The following is a 21,314-nucleotide window of genomic DNA, read 5'->3' as shown; positions in this document are numbered from 1 at the left end:
CGACCCCAGCCCTGAACCCTAAAACCTACCTGCCCTTTCCTAAAAAACTACCCGAGCGCCATCCCTAAACCCTAAAACGTACCCTTCCCTGCCCTAAAAACTACCCTGAACCCTAAAATCTACCCCATCCTGTTCTAAAAACTACCCCAACACCGCAACTCCGCCCTCAACCCCCAAAACCTACCCTGCCCTGTGTGCCTGAACCAAGTATATATATGGTGCCTTAACCATGCATTGGTGTGGCTCAGGCACATGCGTGGTTCAGGCAAACGTGGTAACGCTTGCGTAGTTACAACCCGTGTGGTTACGGCCGCGTAGTAAAGGCCGTTTCCCAAATTATGCAAATCAGTATTGCACACCTAAAGTGTATTAAGGCCCTCATTATGATCTAGGCGGTCCAAACAGTGGACCGCCGAGTTCACAACCACGGCATGACCGTTAGGGCTGGCGGTCCCATGGCCGCCAAATAATGACATTGATGGTGGTGTGAACCGCCAGACACCATACTGGTGGTCAGTGGCGGAGGTGGATGCTGCTCCACCCTCACCGCCACATCAGCCAGACAACGCCACACCTATTATGATGCAATAATAGGCGTGGGGGTGTATGGTCCGAAGCGCTGCTGGCGGAGCAGCATCCAAGGAGCCCGTTACCTCCTGGAGCAACGTCATGGAAAAGGTAAGTGCTGTGCAAGAGGGAAGGGGGGGTCCTGAACAGAGGTGGGGGGCTGGGGATGCTGAGGGGGGGTTGGGGAGGGTCTACAGGGAGATCAGGGAGAGTAGGGGTGGGGGTTCGATTTTCAAGGTTCGGGGTGGTGGGATCTAGGGGTTTGAGGGCATGGGTGGGGGTTGTGGCTGTAGGGGGGGGGGCTGGCATGTCACACACTGGTGACAGGAATGAGAATTCCTGTCACCAATTTGCTTTCCATCAGGGATTACCTGGCGGTGTATCCTGCCAGGAAATCCCTGGTAGAAATGGGATCATAATCCCATCGGCGGTCTATAGTCGACCGCTGGGTCGAAGGTGGCTACCTTCAGCCTGGCAGTCGACTCAGCCCTAGCGGTGGGTGGTTCACTACTTGCATCATTATATGGCGGTCGAGGACCGCCATGCCGTCGGCGGTCATGCCGCCACCGCCGGAGTGGCGCTTGACGGTCAAGATCATAATGAGGGCCTAAGTTTTGAAACAAAAGCCCAGAACTTGAAATGACATGAAATCAAATTTTCACCCTCCATGCTTATTTTAACTTGTGTTGCATGTGTCTCAGTTATCTCTTCACTTATCTTCAATGTTTTTTAAAGCATGAGAGAAATTTCTCTCTGATAAATGGAATTCTTTTGATTCACTCTTCCAGTTGTACACATTTGTATACACATTTATAGGTCAAACCTTCTAAAAATGTCCCATTTCACTCTTAAAATCTTCAATCTTCAATTATATTTTATTAGTTGGCCAAGCATGCAGCTAATAAAAACTGAGCGCACATTAATTCATGTCCTTTTGACACTGGGAAGGATTTCTACACATATATGTGCTGTAAAATCACACATTGATCAAGGACTATTTGTTGAGTATAATGATTGAGGTGAATTAGAGGTCACATTTGATATGAATGTGTAATTGCAATAGTTGCTCCATGTAGGAAGCTGGCTATTTATGCAGTGTACCGGTGTAGGGGTACACTATGCAAATAGTCCTGGCGACCCTTACTGGTTTTCACATGCTTACTCTAATAATCTCAAGTGCTGTATTTGTGGTAGTGTTGTCGAACAGCTTAGACTTATTAGAGGGCAGTGTTGAGCATTTGTTGTACACCAGAGTCAATAAATGAGACACATACTCAATGATAGATCCAAGACCAGTTTAGAAAAATATCACAGGTTTTTATATATATATATTTACCTAAAGCTCAACGTTACAAGTTAATTACTTTGAGCCTTATTACATTTTCAAGTACATGCCAAGAAAATACAGAACATTCAGATTTGAGACATGGGCCTCGAACGTGGTAATGTTAGCCTACGGGAGAAACATTTACTGCATAGGTACACTTACCCACTTACAGCACTGTTCTTGTGGACTTAAGGCGAGTAGGGGCCAAGGTCCAAGAAAGCACCAACAGTTCCAGTGTACCTTTCTTGGGGTGTCCGGGTGCAGATGTGTTCTAAGAGATGATAGCCTTGTCTCTACATGCTAAAGGCAATGGAAAAGGTACCCGTAGGAAAAAGGGCTGCAATGGTGGGCTGGGGAACCAGTCTGTCAGAACCCAAGGGAGGGGGGCTTGGCTGTGGGGGGGTTCAGGACCACAAAGACACTGTTACTTTACTTGAGCCTGGGCTAGGAGCTCGGGTTCAGAGGTGTTTTGTCTTGGGGGGAGAGGTAAGTTAGAGGCCCTCACAGTTCTTGGGGGTACTTCCAGCAGTGGGGAAAAGAAACACAGCACAGTCACTCTTGATGTGGAGCTGTCCTTTCTCGAAGTTCCTTGATGTGCAATAAGTGCTGGCGGGAGTGGTATTCCCGCTGAACACAAACAGGCCTTGGTGCTTGCAACTAGCTGTGCTAACCCGGTGCAGAGAGACTGCAGGCAGGTTCAGTGTCTTGAAGACAGAATGGGTCAACCAGGCGGACCTCCTGGACACTCAATATTCTCTACTCAGTGAGTTGTTCTCCTAGTGGGCCTGAAGGTTAACAAAACGGGAGACGGAGCAGTTGTGAGTGGTGTCTCCTGGTGCCGGGAAGTGGCTCCTCCACTCCAAAGGAGATGTTGCTGGATCAATGAAGTGCTGGACAGACCTCCCAGGGTTTGGGGAGGCCGGTCTGCTTCTGGACGAGTCACTATTTGTGTTTGTCAGGACAGGAGCAGCCAAGCAGGCTTTTGCACCAAGTTTGATGCTGGTGCACAGTCCTCACACCTTTGGCTATTCTTTGTTCTTCTTCTTTCAGGCAGACAAATCTGAGTTTCTGGTGTCAGGTGTCCACCTAAATACAAAGAGGCTTATTTACAAGCCCCTAGCGCCATCAGAGTGTCAGTTTCAGTGATGCTCCGGTGGCACTGTGCTCTTTTCCATATTTACAAGGCGCTGCTAAGCCACTTTGCATGCCTTAACGCCACCTTGTAAATGTGGACCCCCAGTGCAGTTTTCTGCAGGTGAGGGGTATGCAATGGGTGTTGCTGTGCGAGTTTCCATGCAACACTCATTGCTTTTGACACTGCCCTAGATTTATGAGAAATCGTAAACCCGAGGCAGCACCAAAAACGAATGCCACCCCAGGGGTAGCGTTAGAGTGGTGCAACAAGGAGAAATACTTTTATTTCTCCTTGTTTTTACTTTTTCTATGTGTGCTGCATTCTGCAGCACATACAGAAAGAGCAAAACACCATTAATCTTTGTTTATATGCATTTTATGTGCAGGGAAGTAAGTCTAGATTTTCCATAGTTAACTTCACATTTATGTACCAACTCTGTACATATATCTTCATGGTACATAGATGTGGAGCAAGGAATAGTAAATCTGTACTTCCTTATATGCAGTTACCTTTTGATATTTTGTCCCATGACATTTTTTGTACCACAATATTCTAGAGCCAAAACTTTCTACTACTTCTCTATTTATTTGTAGTATGAGAACTCTGTTGAGAATGAAGTTCTGGATATGTCTGTCATGAAATTATTAGTCCAAGGCAAAAAACTCCGCTCTGCTGGCAGAGTTTGCAGAATTCTGCAACTCTGCGTTCCACAACGTAGCAGAGTTTTTTCGTTTTCCCCCCTGTTGGCATGCGCTTTCTGTCATTTGGCATGCGCGAGAAGTGAGACGAGAGACGTCCAGTCTCTGACAAGCACAATTGAGTTTCTTTACCTGCTTGCAGGAGTTAGCCCTGCGCCAGAGACTTCCGGCACATCTTTTTTGATGTAGGTGAGCGCGAGTGGGCATGATCGACCGCTGCTGCAACCAGGCGAAGCACAGGAGCTACAATCTACATCTTTGAGTGAAAAATCTTCTCAAATTCACCATTCACATTGATGTTGTTGTGCAGGGAGTACTTTTTTATTATTTTGTTTTCCAGCAACAGGATGTTGCCCAGAGACTCCAACTTCTTGTTCCTGTCCAGCATGCTCCTCCCACTGCATTCTCCATCTCCTGGTCACTTTTCCACTTGGATTTCAAGCTGGAAGGATCACTTTTTTGTCTCCTGGATATATCATTGGATTTAAGGACGTTGTTGTATTTGATATTTCACAAGTTAAAAAACATTTGTATAAGGATGTTGTACAACTTGTTTGATAGGGGGCATGCTCCAGGACATATCTGTACTTTTATTCATTTTTTTTAATTTATTGTGGTGGGTGGCCTGCATTACGGGCCTAGTTATAGTTTTACTTGTAATTTTTGTTCTACAAAGAAAAATGTTTTACAGTTCACCACAATTTCTCCAGGTTTTGTTTTGTAAATTTGCAATATTCATTAAATTGAATGTTAATGTTAAGTGACCAACCCTGCTAATGGAATAAGCCTTCCAGCTGTAGGTCCAGTACTAGTCAATGGGTGCAGGGTGAAATAACAACTGTTTGTGGTGTCTGTGGAACTGAAACACCATGGATGGCATTGGATTAAAGATAACAAAATGTTGCTTGGCAGTATTTCACATTTTTTTCTGCAAACGGTGTATGCTGGGGTTATAGTACTTGATGCCTTTGTATGATGTGTGTTGTTGTTGTAAAATGTTTAGCTCCTTTAATTTTACTGTTTGGAATTACTAATACAGACAATGCTGTTTTTTCTCCTGTACCAATGCCTTCTTTGTCTGGCCAGTGCGAGAGAGTGTTTGTCATAGGCCACCATTTGTCTTTGTTCCCCATGCTATGTGACCAGGGGACCTTTTTGTATAGTCAATTATAGTCCTATACCTATATGTGTTTTTTGTTTTCTATTCATCCTACTTATTGTTTGACCATGTTGCTGGTGGCCATTTTGTTTAGGCAGATAGTAGTCCTGCATGTGTTCTTCTTTGTTGTGGTAGCCATGCCTCCTTGCTGGTTGTTGTTTGACCATGTGGCTGGCGGCCATTATGTGTAGGCAGCTAGTGTGCTTTAGGGCTGCATGTGCTCTCCTTTGTTGTGGTGGCCATGCCTCCTTGTTGGTTGTTTGACCATGTGGCTGGCGGCCATTATGGGTAGGAAGCCAGTGTACTTTATGCCTGCATGTAATCTCCGTTGTTGTGGTGGCCCTGCCTCCTTGCTGGTTGTTTGACCACGTGGCTGGCGGCCATTATGTGCAGGCAGTCAGTGTGCTTTAGTCCTGCATGTGTTCTTCTTTGTTTTGGTGGCCATGCCTCCTTGCTGGTTGTTGTCTGGCCATGTGGCTGGCGGTCATTTTGTGTAGGCAGCTAGTGGTCCTTATTCCTGCATGTGTTGGTAGCCATGCCTCCTTGCTGGTTGTTTTTGACTGTGTGGCTGGTGGCTATTTTGTATGGGCAGCCAGTGTGCTTTAGGGCTGCATATGTTCTTCTTTGTTGTGGTGGCCATGCCTCCTTTCTGGTTGTTGTTTGACAGTGTGGCTGACGGCCATTTTGTGTACGCAGCCAGTGTGTTTTAGGGCTGCGTATGTTCTTCTTTGTTGTGGTGGCCATGCCTCCTTGCTGGTTTTGGTTTGACCATGTGGCAGGTGGCCATTTTGTGTAGGCAGACATTGTGCTTTAGGGCTGCATGTTTTCTTCTTTGTTGTGGCGGTCATGACTCCTTGCTAGTTGTTGTTTGACCATGTGGCTGACAGCCATTTTGTGTGTTATTCAGGCCTAGTATGTCAATGCTTATTACTAAATGTACTGTATGAGCGTTTTTTAAATTTAATTATATGTTTATTTTTTCTTTTTTTATCTCAACCAGTCTTTGCCTCCCAAATCTTTGTGGATTTGCATGCTACTCCCCTTCCTATAGTACATCAGCAATTGAAATCTATTTTTAAAAATGTATCCTTTTTTAATTTAAATGTTTAATATCAGACTAATAATAACAAAAACATACATATATTTTTTGTAAAACAAATTAAAATTCTTGTTTTTCAATTTTTTTAACTAACCTACATTTAAAAAAAATGTTTTTCCTATTGTCCCCATTAGCCCCATGTCTGCTATAGGCATACAGTTGCACTACATTACATAAAATTACATTATTCAAGGATTATTATTCCATTTGCAACCAGCACCTCCCTGAGTGCCACATGCCAACTTGATGCAGACAGATAAAGCTAACAGTTACATTCTGTATGTTTTCTTTATGGTGTATTTGTTGCTCTTTCTTATCCTTCATGAATGTACATAATAATGAGAGTCAATGTTGGTGTTTGTTTTTATGAATGGATACACTGTATTTCATAATTATTTATAAGTTTATTTAAGTAACCATTAAATGATATTGTTTGTTCTTACCAATAATGCAGTTGCAACAACAATGCCACGTTCACTAATCATTCTTGCATGTTTAATTTTAGGTGCACGAAGAGAATGAGACATCACCCACAGTACTGCCAGACAGAATGCCTGTGCATGACCACAGGGACATCTCTTCAGCTTGTGAAGCTAAGTACTACTGGCAAATGACAGCTTCAAGATGGCCCCAAAGAAAGCTGATACCAAGAAAGTGGCCAGTGATAAGAAGGAGCTCCAGACTTTTTTATTGGGTAAAGGAGTGACCCTGAGGCACCAGCCCTTGGGACGCAAGCTGGGAGCACCACTCCTGCATCAGCAGCCCCATTCCAAACTAGGCCCAAGCCCATGTCTGGCACAGAGGCAGCCTCGCTAATCACAGGAACATCAACGAGCAGTGACGTTGATTTGGACTTATCTGTTTCTCAAAGTAGTACCCAGTTGTTGCCAGAAACTCAGGCCAGTAAACAACAACAGCCTCAGCCAGCAATAGCAGTTTCACCTGAAGTAGGGGCACATCAGGATGTTGAGCTTCATGCAGAGGAAGCCAAAGAAGCCCCTCTTTCACAAGATCCATTGTCTTCCAGATCTCTTCCATCTTCTTCCTCAAGCCCCCCTTCTGATGATCAAGGCTCCACTTGGATTCCACCTCAGTCTCAAATACGCCAGGAGAGTCAAGGAGTGAAAGAGAAGGTTCCTGAAAGCCTTAGAGTTATGGATGAAGAAGAGGAGGATGATGAGGATAAAGTCATCTTGGATGTGCAGTAAAACATTACTCCATCTTCTCAACCTGCTCCGAGAGATGTGGCACCAATACCACCACCTCCACCAGCTTCCATACTTACAAGGCCCAGGGTGCGACCCACATCCACAGCCACCTCAGTAGAAGAAGGCCCTTCAGAGAGGTAAACATCATCAAAACAACATACACCTACTGCAACTTCTTCAGACATTGGCAGTGGCACCAGTGTTAGAAAGTTGACCTCCCCAGTTTGGAACTTCTTTACGGTTAGTGAAAAGGAGCCAAACATTGCCATATGCTCAATTTGCAGAGCAAGCATTAGTGGGGGTAAGCTTGGTACAAACTATGGAACCGGAGGCCAAACAACCCATTTGAGAAAACACCACACAATCCGCTGGGAGGCACACCTTAGAGGCCAAAAGGAAAATCCTGCAAGTGGTGTTAGTGAAGGTGTTGAAATCAGGGAATCTGATCCGATCATGGTAAAATGTGAAGGTGAAGAAGAGGGTAACATTTTTGTTACACAAATCAGCCATGTCCCTAGCACTGCAAAAGTATTGTTGCCCGCATCAGCAACATCGCAATGGCAAAGGAAGACTCAGAGTCAGGGCAAAACACCAAGGCAAGAAACTACAGGTGCTCCCCCCCCCGAGACACACATTGAGCCTACCACCATCTTTTTAGTTGCCTTAGTTCACCAGCAAAAAAAAAATCCAGACTACTACTACTGCCATGTTTAGGCAGGAGGAGCAGTACAAACGCAAACACCCAACAGCACGTTTTCATAGATCACTGGAATTACTACTAAAGCTCAGACTTTCCAAGGAATACACGGACCACATTTATAAATTACGTGTTAAATTTGGCATTTCCATTGGAAAGAATATAAAATAGGCAATGCATTTTCACTACATTACATACTGCACCAAAAAAAAACATTGGGAGTGTCCTTCAAATCCATATCCCTGGCTTACCTACATGAGTAACACAGAAAGTAATTAGAGTTAACTTGCGTAACCAGGTGCTGCTGTTGTGGAATGTTAACTAGACTACATCATGGCTGCGACTCAGAGAACGGATGTGGTATTAACTATGGCTTATGAAGATAATGAGAAAAGAAGCAAAGGCAGAACTGTGCTAACAAAAAAAAATTTAAAACCACATTAGCTTCAATTCCGTGCTGGGGTAAATGATAAATGCCATAGATTCAAAACTCTTCTCTTCTTCCTTCATTGTAAGTTTGAAGTACTCAAAATAGGAGCTTCTTGGCCTAAAAAAATTGACTTCCTGTCCTAACTTACTACTCCCTTTAAAGGCAGATACTACCTCTGTCTGCACACTATGAGCGCTATTTTGAGTTTGGCAGACGAGAAAGCCCATCCGCCAATCTCCCAACAGGTTGGCCGATACCTACGCGGTGACCTCCCTGCAGGAGTTATTAAGAGATTCTTGCTAGGTTGGCAGACAAAAACCTGAATTTCCGTCCACTGGCCTAGCGGGAAACAGGCTACAGCATTGTCTTCAGTCAATGCTATCGCCTGCAAGGTGTACCAGCACTGTGCTGGCTGGGGTAGCTCTGCACTGCCCATGTCAAGTGCATGGGCAGTGCAGGCGGCCCCCTTGGGCCCCCTGCACCTGTTTCCTGCCAGCCTTTTCATAGCAGTGCTACTGCCATGAAACCACTCGGAGAGAAAGGGGTTGCAGTGTTGCCCTGGCGGATTAGGACCGCCACCCTCCTGCAGAACGCAGGAATCTGAGATCTTAGTGGAGCTGGCTGTTCCCACCGTCTATAGACCACCACACTCGTAATCAGGCCCTATGTGTTTGGGAGCTTAAGTTACTCCCTTCAAGAGTTATATGCTGCAGTCCCACTACTAATCATAATAGACTTCCCATCAAAGTTCTTCTTGTCAATGCACGGTCCCTGCCAAAAACACACACTTTGTGTTCGTGACCTTCTCTGTGACGATCAGCCTAACGTCCTTTTTATCATTGAAACCTGGCTGTCAGCTTCCTTCAAATCTTTCCTGGAAGCTGCCATTCCCGTCGGATACAAGATTCAGATTCTTGCGTCAATGAGAGCTGAGGAGGTATAGCCATCATTTTCATGGACAATTATTTGTTAACGAGTTTCATGTGCAATGACTTAGTAGAGGCTTAAGCCCTTGGTTTCTGCCTAGCCCTGAATGCCCAACATTTGGTCGGGCTTTCTGATTTATCGACCTACAGGTCCAGCCGAGTCTTTTCTCAATTCCCACACTGAAGCTGTTTCACAGGTCTTACTATGTTTCTCACATTGCCTCAGACTTGGCGATTTTAATATCCACTTGAGGTTCTCACTCTGACAAAGAAACTCTCAGTCTTATAGATGTCATGGCTCCTTTAGATCTCTCTCAATTGGTCTTCAACCCCATGCATACCAGGAAACATATCATTGAAATTATTTTTTCAAACAAGAACCTAAGAATGTCTGACCCCCTCCCTCTTCCATTGATTTATCACTATCTAATCCTCTTTATTTGGCAGGTAATGTCACATGGAAGTCTGAAAACCTCCTCCATTACAGATAAACTACCTCCTTTTTCCAGTATTTCTAAGGACAGTTTGCTAAACACCTTGGATACCAAGGCACCAACCTTCTCTGAGCCACTTGGGTCAAACATTTAGATATTTAATAATTGGGTTCCGTCCTCAGTGCCCCACTCCCTAGATGCCCAATTGGTCGTGTCAACCCCTCTTGCCTGTAGTTTAAGGTACCTCTTAGGCAGGCAAAACTAACTTGTAAGAAGACCAAAAGAGCTTACTGTAGCCATTTTTCTTTTGTGGAGTGGGTTTTGTAGAATTTGTGACGGCTATCTACCCGAAATGGAAGGTTCCCAGCCAGACCTATTTCACCAGAGTTGCTATTCCAGTGCTACATCACAATGTGCTGGAATTGATTGCACAAGCTTTGTAGCAGAGTGCTGTCCACACAATCCAGTTGACGACAGACATGTGGGCCAGTTGCCCAGCCACTCACTACATGTGCATCACTACACACTGGATCTCTTTTGTGGGGGTTAGAGAAATCATATCTGCAGGTGTTGACACAGCTGAAATTTTTAATGGTGCTCTGAAGCATGCAACAGTAGCTATGTTCGCCTAGGAGAGATCCCATACAGCTGCAAACATCTTGGATGAGTTTAACAACAAGGTCTTTGAATGACTGTGCCCCAGAGGGCTTAACATTGGATTTGTTGCCATGGACCATGGCAGTAATACAGTGAAGGCCATGTCAGAAAGTGGCTATATCAGGGCACTGCATAAAAATCATTGTACAGGACTTCCTCCAAAAATAACCCAGAGTCAGTAACTTACTGTCCACATGCAGAAGAACCTGCCCTAATTTTAGCCATTCTTTTAAAGCCCGCAAGCTGTTGAGGATTATCCAGCGTGATAATAGAATGCCACTTAAGGCCCTCACACAGGAGGTGCCAACACATTGGAATTCTACTTATTACATGATACAACGTCCATTTGAGCAGTACAGCCGATCAATGAATATTGTCATGCAAAGACGGGATGCAACTGTGAAAGGCAAGATCATTGAGATAGATCAATGGGGCCTGGTCAAATGCCTGTCAGAGATGCTGCTTCCTTTTGAAATTTTCACATGGGAAGTCAGCAAGGAGAACTGTACCATGGGCCAAGCTATCCCATTGGTGCATATCCTGCAGAAACAGCTGAAGGAGGTGTCTGAAAGATATGCAGATGTGGATGAAAAAACAGATGTGCAGGAGCTGGTGAAGAGCTTAATCCTTCGATTATCCATTAATACAAGATTTCAAAGAGACTTTTTGACACCAAAACATTACACCTGTGCCACAGTTCTTGACCCACCGTACAAACAATTACTGGCCACTTTCATACCTTTTTCAGATGGGGATGTTTCAACCTACAAGACATGAATTGCTGAGCAAGCCAGAGACCTAGAAAAAGAATGACTGGAAATTAGAGGCCCACTCATGGGCAGAAGTTCTGGGGTGTAGCTTACAACTTCTATAGTGCCTGCGTACAGTGCTGTTGGCTCACAGCAGCCACAATCAACACCAGCAACAGCAACAGGAACAGGAGCAGCAGTTCCAAAATCTGCATTTGATTGTTTTTTAAAGGCAGGGCTTAAGTCCACTGCAGAGGCAAATGCAAAAGAGCTCGACCAAGGTGGAGCACCAATGAGTATTGAGAGAATGGTCCAGACCTACCTGAATGATCCAACAGAGGTCTATCTAGATCAAAACCCATTGGTATATTGGTATGGGAAGAGGTACCAAACACCAGTGCTCAGCAGGCTGGCAATAAAGTATCTGACTTGCCCTGTAACCAGTGTGGCTGCTGAGCATGTGTTCAGCACAGCCGGTGCAGTTGTGACAGTGAGAAGGACCAGTCTCTCGCACCAAAAGAGAGATTGAACATGATCAAAATGAATCCGCACTTTATATCACAAAATTACAGTATACCTGAAGTACAACAGGAGGTGGATGAGGGTGAGGATTGGTCGGACTCAGATCATGGTAGTGCGTTAACTGACCAACTTCTGGGTGAACCATCTGAGTTTGAGGACACACTCTACTTCCCTGACTAGACCTGGGGCACCATACAACTTTCTACTTTCTACAATGAACTGCTTTGAGAAAAAAAAGCTAGCTGGTGGGAACCTTATTATTTTATAGTGTTTGTTTCTGTCTAAATTACTAATTGACTGCAACTGTTTTAGGCACATGTATGGCCGAATTGTAGTTGGACCAGTGTGCATTGAAGAAACCCTTAAGCCCCCTAAAACCACTTCAAGGAGATTTGAGAGACAATGCCTGCCTCCATTCTGTGCCTATCCTTTCTTTTGTCCCCTAGCAGGACTGTCCCAGATATTTGATTTACAACTTACTGGCCAATGTATGTTTCATTTCCTGGATTAAAAAGGATCAGCAATGTGCCACTATGCTTGATTGGAACAGGTAAGTTGGCAGATAGTGAGAGTGGGTGTTTAATTTATATTGCTTATCTTTATTATTACACTGGATTGTGTTTGTGTCGAGATCGATGTACCATGTTGGTGGCATAATAATAATGTGTGATAATTTCCTGAAAGTGTTTTTTCCCTTCCCCTTTGAGACTTAGCGAAATTTGCTTGCCAGCGTTTTCATACTCCTTTGTTTTCTGGTTCACATTTGTCAAAAAGACCTGATTAGTCCATTTAGAAAACAAACAAATTATAGTCCAGAAATGAATTACCCAATGTTTCTCTTGTTGTTAAAAACAGCTATGCACTACAGGTCACTGTATCTCAATTGGGTCAGGAGACTGTGACTCTCGGGAGCAGTTGGTATAGAGTTGGACATAGTAAACTTTAATCAGAGTCTGGAGGATGATGGATGTAATCAGAGTGTGATTTGACAACTTAAACAACTGCCAGAAGAAGGAAGTTAGGAACTTCCTGGAAATCAACATGCCATGGAGGATGTGAGGATGAGTCTGAGATCGTACTCCAATCTGTGGACTGGTGGTGAGAGGTGCGTTGATTACTTGATTTGGGAAATGCAATGCTGCTGTGTGTGTCTGCTGGCTGGGTCAAACTTGAAACTATGTGGTTGTTGGGTGGGGGCCTCTTACAGGAAACTGTTGAGACAGACATGTGATGGATAATAATGTCACATTATGCACATGCTCTAGGCTAAATGGTATTTATGATGATCATGACAGTTGCGAGTTTGATCATCCCGACATATGCTGCCACTTGTCAGTGATTGTTGGTTGTTGTAATTGCTCTCACTTAATTGATCGCACATCAGTCATAAAATGAATGATTGCAAAGTTCTTTGCTCTTGCTCTGCCACCTCTGAGTCTTCTTGGTACACTACTCCTCATGAAGCTTACCTTCCATTTGAATCCTTCTTGAATCTACAATACCATCATAATCATTTCTGTTTTACAATCTGCAAGGCCTTCCTTTCTCCTGCACCATAACACTGATGCTTACCTTATCGGACTGCTTCAAGCAGGCACCCAAGAAGATTGACAGGCCAATCCAAGAAGATTGCAGATGCACCACCCAATATGGCAAGTCAAATTGGTATAATTTTTCTTTCCATATTCTTTTTTTTTAGAATTGTGTGTGTTAGCTTCACCCCAAGATTAATTATACGTACTATGTCCCATATTTATACTTTTTGACGCTAAACTGCGCTAACGCAGTTTAGCGTCAAAAAGTTTTGCGCCGTCTAACGCCATTCTGAAGCGCCATGCGGGCGCCGTATTTATGGAATGGCGTTAGACGGCGCAATCAGACCGGCGCTGCCTGGTTTGCGTGGGAAAAAACCACGTAGACCAGACAGCGCCGGCGTAGGGGGAAAATGGCGCATGGGCGTCTTAAAATGGGGCAAGTCAGGTTACGTCGAAAAAATCGTCTTAACCCGACTTGCGCCATTTTTTAACGACGCCCATCCCCCATCAACATGACTCCTATCATTGTAAAGATAGGAGTCATGCCCCCTTGCCCAATGGCCATGCCCAGGGGACTTCTGTCCCCTGGGCATGGTCATTGGGCATAGTGGCATGTAGGGGGGCACAAATCAGGCCCCCCTATGCCACAAAATATTATTAAAAAAAAATAAAAAAATACTTACCTGAACTTACCTGAATGTCCCTGGGGTGGGTCCCTCCAGCCTTGGGTGTCCTCCTGGGGTGGGCAAGGGTGGCAGGGGGGGTCCCTGGGGGCAGGGGAGGGCACTCTGGGCTCATTTTGAGCCCACTTGTCCCTTAACGCCATCCCTGACCCAGGCGTTAAAAAGCGGCGCAAATGCGCCGTTTTTAGCCACGCCAACTCCCGGGCGTCTCTTTTGCCCGGGAGTATAAATACCACGTAAAGGCCTGGGAGTCATTTTTTAGACGGGAACGCCTCCCTTGCATATCATTAACGCAAGGAAGGGGTTCACGCTAAAAAATGACGCACATTCCGGGAACTTTGGCGCTATTCGCCTCTAACGCCATAGTATAAATATGGCGTTAGTTGGCGTTAGTTTTGCGTCGAAATTGCGTCAAAAAAAACGACGCAATTTCGGCGCAAACGGAGTATAAATATGGCCCTATGTTGCAAACGTAGGTGCCCGAATATTTTTAGATATATACAGAGTGGGTCTCACTGGGGCTGACAGAATGTAAAAGATATTTCTGTGTCATACATATTCAAATTTCCCAGATAAATATTGTGTTTGTGTATTGTTTGTCTTTTTGTCCACCTTCCCCAAAATCCCTTTCCTGTCCATTCATGAAATCCCTAACCCTCTTCCCCCAGGCTGTGTGATTTAATGAGGTGTTAATTAATCATTTACACCATTGTTTAATCACACACTTGGTGAGGCGGATGTGGTAGAAGCAACCTCAACTCAGTGTGGAGGATCTTCATTTGAGTTCACCTATGTGGAGTGTGACCTCGCTTCCTGTGCCTTCACTGTTAGTACGCTAGCATGCTATTACTACACAACCATGGTACCTTAAGAAACCATGCAGCCCTTGCTTCATCCATTTTGGTAAGCGAATAATGGAGCATTGTTGTACTTTTAGTTTAGGCAATATAATTGGCAATGGCAAATTTCTCCACCCCAATCCTATGGGTCAAGTTCTGCAGAATGCACTGCAGAGACTAGAGGAGTATTAAGTCAAGGTTATCCATACCTAACTGGTTAAATAATTGTTATACACTCTCAGCAGATTTGTAAAACATGCTGCGCTAAAAGGAATACACTATCAGCAGATTTGGAAAACATGCTGCGTAAAGGCTGCAGTGAGAAGTTAAACACCCCCAAAAAAGATTTTAGGCATAAAGAACTGTAAATAACAATTTATTTTCCCCTGTCCCTTACAAAATGAATATATATACCCACCCCTTTCACCCACAACTCGTCCACCCCTCCCCCAAACAAATGTCCTTTCCCTAACCAATATTCCAAAAAAAGAAAACTGTCCACTTGCTCATGGTGAATAAAAAAAAAAGGTCAGGCAAAAACCCATTCCCACCCTCTCCACACACAAGTCCCACGCACCAAAATAAAAGGTTAAAAAAGAGGCAGAGGAGGGTACTTGGCTAATGGTGAGAATCCCTCCATACGTGCCGGAGGGGCCTTGATCAGTGCCAGCCTCCAAAGTACATGGCATTAGAACACAGTGTCCGAGGGGTGCTGCATGGATGATGTGACGGTGGACAGCTGCCCTGGCACTGCGGCATAGCTGTTGATGGGCTGGAGGCACCAGGGCCTGCTGGGACCCTGAGTACTGCCAGCAACTGCTGCCACCTCCTTCTCCTCTTCCTCAAGGATCACGAGCCACTGGTACTCAGCCAGTATGGCCTTCAGCTTCATCCGCTGCAGCCGGGCTAATATTTACTGCGGTGATTGTGGACCAGCAGGAATAGCTATATCAAGAAAGAAAAAAGAAAAATTGGAAGCAATGCACTTACCAAAACACTTGTTTAAAATCATGTAATATAGTGGCACAGCAGCAGTACATTTGGTGGTCACCTCAGGCCATTCAGTTTTAAGGTGATAACTGTCACAGCCGTAATATGCACTATGGAGTACAAGCAGCATTCTTCTCTCTCCTGTTCTGCTAAATTAGTGGTGGCATTGCTAGCTCAGCTGGCACCTTAGTCATACTCGTACCTGTCTGCAGCTGGGGCAGCCAATAAATACTAAGAATGAAACATGCCATGTAGTATAATATAATTAATCATCCAGACATCTTGTATGCCTTAAGCAGGCAGTAGGAAGGCGATGTACTGCAGTACAGGGAGAGAACTAAGGGATGGGATATAGATTATATTTGGTGCATTCGCATGGTCACAGATTATTCCATTCCGGAAAATCATGGCACTTACTTATGGAACACTTTACACACTGTCTTCATGCCCCTCCTCCACCACACTTTCAAATAACTACTTTTTTCCAAAACAACACACTTGCTTTGCAGTAAGGAAAGGAATCTTCTTAACATAGTCAACTGCGGGGTAAGGTAGATGGGATTAGGATGGGTGGGTAGAGTACACACTTTACTGCTCAATCAATTCCTCATCATCATGTTCTTAAGTTTGGCTAGTAGTGTCACTCACTCTGGTTGGCAAATGTTGAAAGTGAAAAGCTAGATTAGAAGTAAGTCCGTTATGAAAGCCATACTGAATTATATTTATCACTTGGCTTGGAAAATGTGCCACAAGCAAAGATTTGATTTTTCAAATTATTCAGAAGTCTGGGACAGAATTTAAGAAAGATTAAAGGAGTGAAGTACTAGGAAATGACTGACACAGTGGGTAGTGGGAGGAAAGGGAAACACACCTTGTTTTTTGTATTGCCATGCATTGAAACGTGTTTGACACAGTAACGTAACTTAAACTGACAGACACACATTTCACTGCCAACATTGCAGTGACAATTCTGCTGAATTGAACTATGCAGCTGTTACCATGGGTGGCACTGGTGAAAGGCCATAGCGAGGGAGGAGATGGTAAATGGATGCCGTCCTGTGATATATATTACCTGCTTCGCTTGAAAAATACTGTGAGTCAAGGGAATATTCTGAAATATCATCCAAATCTTTGCATCAAACCTTTGATAAACCCATTCCAACCAAGTAAAGTAGGTGAGAACGCCCCTATCCAGAAGAGCTCCCTTGTTTCTTCATTTGAAGCATTTATCTATTCATCATTGCAAATTTTTTCTTCTAGTACTCTTAGCTTGGCTTTGATACACACCATTTAAGCTAAGCTTTACATTCTCTAATCCAGTTCTTCGCCATTGAAAACCATCCAGGTTCCAAACATGGCTCTCTACTAACTTTTCACTAACATCCATTTACCCAATAACCACCCATGCATCCTTTCACCCATTCACCCATCCAGGAGACCTAACCTACCGAGTAGTCTGTTCATCCATCCACGCATGGAATCCTATCACCCTTACCCTTTCATCCACCTGGGCTGGCATCCTTTCACCCATATACCCGTGCATCTATCCTTCACCCACCCATGTATCCTATCATCCTGCTCATCACCCACCTACATGATTATTATGCACACTTTCATCTACATACACATCCTTTCATTCATATTATATTTCACCCATCCATACTACTTCCATCCTTCTTTTGATTTTCCAAAACACATCATAGTTCAAGTTTATTTAATGAACTTTAGTCTGCAGAGTTGCTGCATCTGCTAAAGCAGAGTGTTGACGAGTGACTCAACAACAACACTAGTAACCCCTTGTAGTGACTATGGGCCATATGTACGAACACTTTTTCCCATAGACACAGAATGGGGAAAAACCTTTGCTACATCTGGCCCTATATTACTAATTGTCAATCAGCAAGCAATACGACTTACTACCGCCCGCCACTGCTGCTGCAGAGACTCACCCCTCATCCGCTCCTGCAGCTGTGTTTGCGCTGGCGCTGCTGGGCCTGGCACTAGTGGTCGGTGTGGCTTGAAAAAAAACATGACATATTTTAGACTCCACACATGCCTCCCCCTATTGTTTTCTTGTAATAGCAAAATACAACCGCAATACATCCCTATATTTCAGTTATAGACTTCTCTTGTGTGAATTTATCAGGTGGGCATTTTGTTGGTTGGCAACTTTTTAAAAGCCAGGTAGTCAAGTAAAAAAACAAAATTGGCATTGGAGGGGCAGAACTAGCTATTGATGAATTTGACTTTTTCAAGAAATAAAAGGGTGCACAACTTGGCCAATGAAGGACATGTGGTCTTGGTTGGCTAATGCAAACAGGCTATCCTCCTCACACTTCCAACCATGTTGCACGGTCATCAACTGCTCTGTCACTTCGACTTGGGATTTAAAACCTCTTGCCAAGCCCTAAAATCTTCTTTTCTTACATATAAGTCACCTCTAAGGTAACCCTTAAGTAGCCCATAGGGCAGGGTATAAAGTAAATCAAAGGCAGGGCATGTACTTGTAAATTTTACATGCTCTGGTAATGAAAGAATCCCAAAGGCGTTTTTTATTACTGTGAGGCCTCCTCCTCTCAAAGGCCCACAATGGCCATTCCTTAATATACTTTTAAGTTGTAATTCCTGATCAGGAAGGAGTAGCTGCATCATGTTTTATATCATTTGAATAGTAATGAAAAATCCTCTTTAATGGTGAACTCGGATTTATTATTACTATTTTAGAAATGCCACTTTTGGAAAGTGGACATTTCTCTGCTCTCGCCGCCCTCTGTGCCTAACATCCTGTCTCCAATGTACTTCTGATTTGGGCTGGGTGACAGCTACAGTTATGCATTCTCTCCAGACACACAACACTCAACTGCATCTGCATTCATCTGCAGACTGATGGGTCTTCCTAGGCTGGAAGGGTGGAGGGGAGCTGACACATACACTTCAATAGAGATGTTTATGTCCCCACAAAGGTCTGATTATCCCCTACTGGTAGCCTGCAGCCTGGGCTGGGATGACAGGGGGACCTGTGCACATCAGAGAGATCCTTTGAAGTCATCCTCCACATAAAATACACTTTTTGGTCACTTTTAGTCCCTGACCCCCTAAAATTCAGTACGCTTCTGGACCTGAAAGAAACCCTCCTGGGGTAAAGGCTGCTGGGCTGAAAGGATTGCCACCTTGCTGTGCCTGACTGTTCCCAGGAACTGCTGCCCTGCTTTGCTGAGCTGCCCTGAGGCCTGCTGACCTCTCCCCTGCCAAAAGGAACTAAGGACTACCCCAGAGTGACTCCAAGGGCTTGTTGGCTTGCCCCCTGTTCTTTCCCGAGGTCTCAAGGACATCAAAGACCTCGTGAGTGGCTTAACCCCAACTTGCAATACTGTTTAACAAATACCCGCTCTCTGCTTCAAGAGAGTATTCCTGTAGCAATGTGACTGTAATATGTGGTATGACTGGTCTTACCATGTAATATGTTACCCAGAAGTGGACCTCAGATTCACACTAGTACACCTTAGTTCTGTCCTGGTAGAGTGGCAAAGAGCAGTCAGGCTACTTAGAGGAACATGTGTTAAGCATTTCACAATCAATCAATCAATCAAGCACACCATTTGTAAAGTGCAGCACTATCACCCCTAAGGGTTTCTCGGTGCTGACGGTGCTGTGTCTCCTTCCAAACACCACGTCTTTAGCCTCCTTCTGAAGTCCGCCAGGGAGAGAGGGAGCTGTTCAGAGGTAGAGGGTCAGGCTGTTCTAGGACTTGGCCGCAGTGTAAGAGAATGAGTGGCCTTTACAGCAACTGTGATGGAGAGGGCTTTGGCCAGAGTTCTGCTGTCCACCAGCTGTGGTCCCATACAGAAGTGTTCTCAAAGATCAGGACTTCCATTTTGACGGTGTTTAGTTTGATGCAGCTGTTTTTCATCCATGTTGCTATGTTGGTCATGACGTTGCAGAAGTTGGCTTTGGCATTGTGGGGATCTTCGGTGGGTGTCAGGACTGGTTGAGTGTCATTGGCGTAGGAGACTATATTGAGTCATTAGGATCTGGTCATGTAGATGTTGAACAGGATTGGGCTGAAGAAGGATCCTTGGGGTACGCTGCATGTGATGTTTGGTTTAGAAGTAAAGGCAAGAAGGTGGATGCTCTGCATGCAGCCTAAGAGGAAAAAGGTGACCAACTTAAGGGTGCCTATGTTGTAGAGTCTGTTGAGGAGAGTGTGGTGGGAGAGTGTATCGAACACTGCGGACAGGTCCAGAAGGATCAGAGCAGCCAACTCACCTCGGTCGAGAATGGTTCTGATGATGTCCGTGGCAACGATCAGTGCAGTCTCTGTCCTCTGGGTGCCTGGAATCCTGATTGTGAGGTGTCAAGAAGGTGGTTTCATTCGAGGTAGTCGGTGAGCTGTTGGTTGATGGTTTTCTAAAACACTTTGGCTGGGAAGGGGAGCGGGGCAATCAGTCTGTAGTTTTTGAGGTCACTGGGGTAGGTGGAGGGTTTCTTTAGGAGGGGTGTGACATCTGTATGCTTCCATTCGTCTGGGAAGGTTGCCGTGGAGATGGAGGTGTTGAGGAGGCGGATAAGTTCTGTGTTAATAGTGTTGGCTCTGAGGTTGAAAAGCCATTGGGGGCAGGGGTCAATAGGTGCCCCGGAGTGGATGAATAACATGATGGTTGCAGAGGTCTGTGTGGTAATCGGTGGCCAGGAGGTTACTGTGCGGCTGGTGTTCGGTGCTTCAGAAATTTTGTCTTGGCTGGAAGTAGAGGGTTGGGGGTCAAAATTGTTGTATATGGTGGTGATCTCGCTATGGAGGTAGTCTGAGAGGGTGTTGCAGAGTTCCTGATATGAGTGGATGGTGGTCTCTGTGGCTATCGGGTTAGAGAATTCCTTGATGATTCTGAAGAGGTATTTCACGTGGTTGGCTGTGGTGTCTATTCTTGCAGTGACTGCTGCTATTTTTGCTTGATATTGTGGTGGTAGATGTTGAGGGCTGCCTTGTAGGTGGCTCTGTCAGAGGGAGCTTTGGTCATGTGTGATTGTTTCTCGAGTGGGTGGCAGTCGACTTTGGAGTTTCTGAGCTCTGGAATGCACGATATTGCTGGCTTAGAGATGTTAGTTTTAGCTAGTTTCAGCGGGGTGACTCTGTCAGCCGATTTGGTGATCCAGGTGGTGAAGTTTTGGGTGGCCTGGTTGACGTTGAGGTCTGTTGTGGGCTAGGGTTGTGCGGTGCCTAGGGACTGTGCCCAAATGGTCTTGTTCACTTTGCCCCAGCTTCAGTGGCAGGTGCTAAGGTGCTTGGAGGTGGTGTGCTAGGAATTGGAGATGGTAAAGTAGATGAGGACATGGTCGGTCCAGGTGAGCTCAGTCATGTGGGTGAAATTGATTTGCTAGAAGTGAAGATGGCATCCAGTGTGTGTCTGGCTTTGTGCGTGGGTTTGGTGACCAGTTGGGTGAGCTTGAAGTTGCTGAGGTTCTCAATGAGGGAAGTGGATTTGGCATTGTTGGGGTTATTAAGGTGGAAGTTGTGATCGCCGAGTAGGATGTAGTGGAGGGAGTCGATGGACGGTGTGGGACGATGAGGTTGGCGAGGGCATCGCAGAAGGCTGGGCGTGGCCCAGGGTGCCTCGCATTGTGGTGTTGGCATCAGTCTGGAGTCGGAAGTTGAGGTGCTCCA

At 45.0% G+C, this 21,314-nt stretch overlaps 1 protein-coding gene across 1 annotated transcript in view; it reads right to left on the bottom strand.

Moving 5' to 3' along the window:
- Positions 1-14,972: 14,972 nt before the first annotated feature.
- Positions 14,973-21,314, bottom strand: part of LTO1 (LTO1 maturation factor of ABCE1) — a 250,665-nt gene continuing 244,323 nt past the window's right edge. Inside the window, exon 5 of the mRNA XM_069221906.1 lies at positions 14,973-15,610. Within this exon, the coding sequence (XP_069078007.1) occupies positions 15,572-15,610 (39 nt within the window). The 3' untranslated portion in view covers positions 14,973-15,571. The remainder of the gene's footprint in view (positions 15,611-21,314) is intronic.

Source organism: Pleurodeles waltl, chromosome 3_1 (genome assembly GCF_031143425.1).
Source record: "Pleurodeles waltl isolate 20211129_DDA chromosome 3_1, aPleWal1.hap1.20221129, whole genome shotgun sequence".
NCBI lineage: Eukaryota > Metazoa > Chordata > Amphibia > Caudata > Salamandridae > Pleurodeles > Pleurodeles waltl.
This window is presented reverse-complemented; position numbering and strand designations above follow the sequence as displayed.